General features: G+C 34.4%; 1 protein-coding gene across 2 annotated transcripts in view; it reads left to right on the forward strand.

Annotated features, from left to right (window-relative positions):
* Window positions 1-5,803, forward strand: part of THAP9 (THAP domain containing 9) — a 20,200-nt gene that overhangs the window by 6,122 nt on the left and 8,275 nt on the right. For both annotated transcript variants that reach the window (XM_017530228.2, XM_037739157.1), the window contains exons 3-4: window positions 762-1,065; window positions 2,295-2,445. In XM_017530228.2, the coding sequence (XP_017385717.1) occupies window positions 762-1,065; window positions 2,295-2,445 (455 nt within the window). The remainder of the gene's footprint in view (window positions 1-761; window positions 1,066-2,294; window positions 2,446-5,803) is intronic.

A 5,803-nucleotide genomic window follows, 5' to 3' on the forward strand; every position in this document is an offset into this window, starting at 1 on the left:
TCACCGCAACCTCCGCCTCCTGGGTTCAGGCAATTCTCCTGCCTCAGCCTCCTGAGTAGCTGGGATTACAGGCATGCGCCACCATGCTCAGCTAATTTTTTGTATTTTTAATAGAGACGGGGTTTCACCACGTTGACCAGGATGGTCTCGATCTCTTGACCTCGTGATCCACCCGCCTCGGCCTCCCAAAGTGCTGGGATTACAGGCTTGAGCCACCGCGCCTGGCCCATAAATTCTAATATTGTATCTCAAAACAATCCTGTATTATTGTCCACATTTTACAGATGAGGACACGAGAGATTGTAGAGCTTAATTGACAGCTAACTGTCACATAACTGAGGGAGCTAAGATTCAAACCCATGTCAGTCTTAATTCCAAAGCCATGTTCTGTCCACTATGCCTTCTTTTTTGCACAAATAACTTCTCTATCACCTTCATTAACCATGTTATTGTACCTTCAAAGAACTACTTGAAGCTCACTTCCATGAAGCTGTCCCAGTTTACTACCACCTTTCCCTAGTTACTTTATTTCAGAAACTTTCAACATCACATTAATATTTCTGCATATGTGCAAAAAAAAAAAATACCTGTTTATATTATCCTATAAACTATACATTAAAAAATTCAGAGATTATGACCTTTTCTTTTGTAACTAACTCCCCACAGCAACCAGATTAGTACTTCTTATTTAGGGTATTTTTACAGATACTCTACTGTGTGATGATTTCTAAAATAACTTTAATTTTATGTATCGGTCATAGGTTCCTCAAGGGATACGTCTTAAAGGCAAAGCAAGACAGAAAATCCTAAAACAGCCTCTTCCAGTTAATTCTCAAGAAGTTGCTACTGAGGACCATAACTATAGTTTAAAGACACCTTTGACGATAGGTGCAGAGAAACTGGCTGAGGTGCAACAAATGTTACAAGTGTCCAAAAAAAGACTTATCTCTGTAAAAAACTATAGGATGATCAAGAAGAGAAAGGGTTTACAATTAATTGATGCACTTGTAGAAGAGAAATTACTTTCTGAAGAAACAGAGTGTCTGCTACGAGCTCAATTTTCAGGTACTTCCCCCCAGTAACCTGTAATATTTATAAAATAGCTATTTTTCTGAGATATTATTAAATATTTATTTTGTTCTTTTCTATGAAAACATGCTTTGAGCTGGGAAGTGAAAGTCTCAGTAGCTTAAGCAAGACAAATGAAAATTAATCACCAAAATTCTTTTACATTTTATGCTTTTCCAATTATAAAAGTAACATTTATTATAGGAAAAGCAAATAAATATTTAAATAATTAAAATAATGTGTAACCCCACTACCCAGAGATGAGACCGTATGGTTTATACCATTTTCTGTTCTGTACTTTTTTAGTACAGAACTTTTTGTGTTAGCTCTTACCCATTTGCTACTGCAGATTCATTATAAACAATTTAAACTACTATACAATTTTACCAAAGTCTTTTTGCAGTGTAGTTGTACTCGTTTGCAAAATTTCTTTGAGCTTGGAAATTGTATATCTTCGCATTTTTTTCTAAAATATTCTATAGGGTAGATCTGTAAACCCACTGAAAGGCTATCTAGTCCTCTTTGTGAACTAAGATATTTGAAAAAGTGCAGAATAAAAATTGCCAGCTTATTCTTTGATGAAAGCAGCAGAGGTTTGGACTTACATTCTAAGAAAAGAGAAACGTGTCCTGTTTTTAGAAAAGAGTAGCTGTCTCCAAAGGAGGAGAATATTTTATGTTTTTCCAAGAGAGGACTCGAGGTCATAAATAGGAACCCCCACCAGAAACATAGTTTTTTTTTTTTTTCTCTCAATATTAGGCAAGATGGTATGAAATTTAGATATGAAATTTTTCATATCTAAATTTAGATATGAAAAACATCCCCAGAAATGTTTTTCATATCTAATTTTCACTCTCAGAGAAATAGTAAGCAGGGAACAAAATAAAATAAATAAATGCCCTCATTTTATTTTCTTTCCTGTTCCTCAAAAAATCTCTACACTCCGACTGCTACTGAATAGTGAAACATAATTTAAGTGGAAAATTTTTTCTTCCCTTTGATTCAAGATGAACCAAATAAATTGATTTATTGATTGATTCAAGATGAACCAAATAAATTGGTCAAGAAGCCCTAAGTGGATATTAACCTCTGAACAGACTCAATTAAAATGTAACTGTGTTTGTATTTGAATTTTGATACCCAGTGCATTTTGTATCCAAATGCTATAATCTGTACCTGAAAATGTTACTGTTCATCACAAAGAATAAAAAAAATTATTTTAACAGATTTTAAGTGGGAGTTATATAATTGGAGAGAAACAGATCAGTACTCCACAGAAATGAAACAGTTTGCATGTACGCTCTACTTGTGCAGTAGCAAAGTCTATGATTATGTAAGAAAGATTCTTAAGCTGCCTCATTCTTCCATCCTCAGAACGTAAGTGAATTATTTTTTATTTTTTAAAAATGTCTTTCTTGTCACCACATCTTGCTGATTACATGTGAATTACTCTTTAGATGTCAAACCATATTATTCTTTTATTGGATTTTATTTATTAAGGCTATTAGTACTCATACTCCCATTTAAAAAAAGAAAAAAATGGACTAATAATGGAAAAAAATGGACTCTCATTTTCTATTTTTCAAAAACTTCTAGGTGGTATTTACCTATTATCACATCAGCAGTACTTTCACCAACAAAATGAAGACACATAGTGTGACAAGTTTTTTGCATCTCCCAGACAGTCTGGGTGATAAAATTTGAAGCCTGAAATATTGGAATTTCTAGTACACTTCAGAAGTTTTAATAACTGACTATCCTGGAAAATATAGAACAGTTCTAGATTGATAACCATTGGTCTTAAGCAAAGCACAAAAATCTGCATTTTTCATAAGCACTGCACTTGATGCCAAGGTAGGTTGTCCAGGGAAAAGATTTTGATAAATAATTTTTTAGGATTTGTGATTAAGATGGATAGATATATTTATAATTCTCTTAGTGTGGAGCAAGTAACGATTATTTTCTAGTAATATCTTCTAAATTTAATACTGAATTTAAAATTTTTACTGTTTTAACCACTAGTTCTACACATTTTTTTTTTCTTGAGACTGAGTCTTGCTCTGTTGCCCAGGCTGCATGCAGTGCAGTGGCACAGTTGATCTCAGCTTGCAGTAACCTTGCCTCCCAGGTTCGAGCAATTCTCATGCCTCAGCCTCCTACTGAGTAGCTGGGATTACAGGTGTGCAGCATCACATCCAGCTAATTTTTTGTATTTTTAGTAGAGATGGGGTTTTGCTATGTTGGCCAGGCTGATCCCAAACTCCTGGCCTCAGTGATCCAACTGCCTTGGCCTCCCAAAGTGCTGGGATTACAGGCGTGAGCCACCATGCCCAGCCTAGTTTTACATATTTTTTTTTTTTTTTTGAGATGGAGTCTTGCTCTGTTGCTGAGGCTAGAGTGCAGTGGTGCAATCTTGGCTCACTGCAACTTCCTCCTCCCGGTTCAAGCAGTTCCCCTGCCTCAGCCTCACTGCCACGCCTGGCTAATATTTGTATTTTTGGTAGAGATGGGGTTCACCATCTTGGCCAGGCTGGTCTTGAACTGCTGACCTTGTGATCCACTCTCCTCATCCTCCCAAAATGCTGGGATTACAGGCGTGAGCCACTGTACCCGGCCCAGATTCCTTTTTTAAAAAATTTAGATCTGGGGAGAAATCTTAGGCTTTTTAATTAAAATAATTAAAAACAGAAAAAAATACAGATTTTCCCCTATACATGCTATAACAGTAATACTACTAATAAAAAATTTAGAAATAATTGACCTTCAGAATAGGCTGAAGAAGAAAAAATTTAGAAGAGGGAAAATTTATTTATTGTTAACAGAGCATTTTCTTTTAGTCTTTGTATGTGTGTGTGTGTGTGTGTGTGTGTGTGTGTGTGTGTGTTTACTTAGATTTACTAGTGTTTACATAGCTGTGATCTTTTGTAAATAAATTTCCAACCAGCCTTTTATCACTTTATTATATATGCCTTTTATCTGTAACATTATTTTGAACTCTATATAGACAAGTTTTAATAGCTGCATGATATCAGGTAGTCCTACCCTACTTAATTAACCCTGGCATTCTCCAACTATTGGACATTTCTATTGTTTCCATTTTGGGGTTATACTTGTTATTTCATATATTTAGATGAACATTTGTATATAAAGCTTACTTTTTCATAATGTGATTTTACCATTCAAGCTGATTTTATACTTATTTATAATTATTCACTTTTTGCTAAGCAAGATAGTTTTATAGGTACTGTGTTGATAATTTCCCCTCCTATACCTTTTTGGTTGTTTTTTTGTTTTCTGGTTGATATATTAGTTGTACATATTCTGAGGGTACATGTGATATTTTGATACATGTATACAATTTGTAATGATCAAATCAGGGTAATTAAAATGTCCATCATTTATAAATCTAAACATCTATCTTTTCTTTGAGTTGGGAAGCTATGCCTTTTTAATCTTTTCTACATAGTTTAAAAGCTTTACTTAATGGTATTTCACTATGGTTTATATAAGATATTTCACGTAACTTCTCTTCTTTTTCATGGTTTTCTTCATTTTCCATAGTTCTGCATCACCTCCTAGAATAAATCTTCCTGGTAATTCAAGGTCACACTTATCTTTTCTCTCTGCATGTCATTTTGCATTTTGTGACCTTTGCTGTGACATTGTATATTTAGATTTATAATTCCAGTACTCAAACAGTTGCTCATTTCTTTAGGTTCTTTGCCTAAGTAAGGTATATTGTTTAGTATGATAGTAATACATGTTTGTTATAAAACATTCAAACGATATATAAGTACATAAATACCAGAAAGTGAAAAAGAAAAAAAGAAAAAAAAGGAACAAAAAAAGAAATACCAGAAAGTGAAAAACACAATACTTCCCTTTCCCTAATCGTACAACATAACTACAATTAGCAGTTTTGTGTGTATCCTCCCAGAGTTTAAAAAAAAAAAACTATCTACCAATAAAATTTTGTTTTAATGGCTATATAGTATTACATTAATGGTATACAGTTTTCATTTATTTTCTATTAATATAAGGTTCTTAGATTAATGGTATATACATTTCCATTTATTTTCCCATTTAAAAAGTGATCTGTTTTTAACACAGTTATCTTAAGTATTAGATCTTTATAATCATATTCAGTATTCATTTATTCAATAAATATTTATTGATCAGGAGCGGCCAGTGAGGCAGGAGAAAACCAGGAGATTGTGGTGGCCTGGAAGCCAAGTGTAGAAAGTATTTCAAGGAGGGAGTAGTCCACTATGTCAAATGCTGCTGGGAGATCAGGTAAGATGAGGACAGAGAATTGACCATTGGATTTTGCAAGATGAAGGTCATTGATGACCATGACAAAAGCAGTTACAGTAGCATGGTGGAGAGGTAAACCTGGTTGGAGTGGGATTAAGAGAGACTAAAGGTGAAGAAGCAGAGAAAATGATTGTGGACTCTTCCATGGAATTTTGCTATGAAGGAGAGCAGAGAAATAGGTCTGTAGGTAGAAGGGAGCATGCATTGAGGCAAGGGTGTTTGTTGAGATGGCAGATGTCCCAGCATGTTTGCATGTTTATGGGAATGATCCAAGAGAGAAAAGAAAATTGGCAATGTATAAGAGAAAGGATAATTGCAGGAGGAACACCCAGCACCATTGTGGAGAGAAGTATGACCTTAAGGTATTGGGACAGTTCATCCATTGAAACAGGAAGAAAGGCAGAAGTACAGATACAATTGG

Source organism: Cebus imitator, unplaced genomic scaffold (assembly GCF_001604975.1).
Source record: "Cebus imitator isolate Cc_AM_T3 unplaced genomic scaffold, Cebus_imitator-1.0 Scaffold64, whole genome shotgun sequence".
Lineage (NCBI taxonomy): Eukaryota > Metazoa > Chordata > Mammalia > Primates > Cebidae > Cebus > Cebus imitator.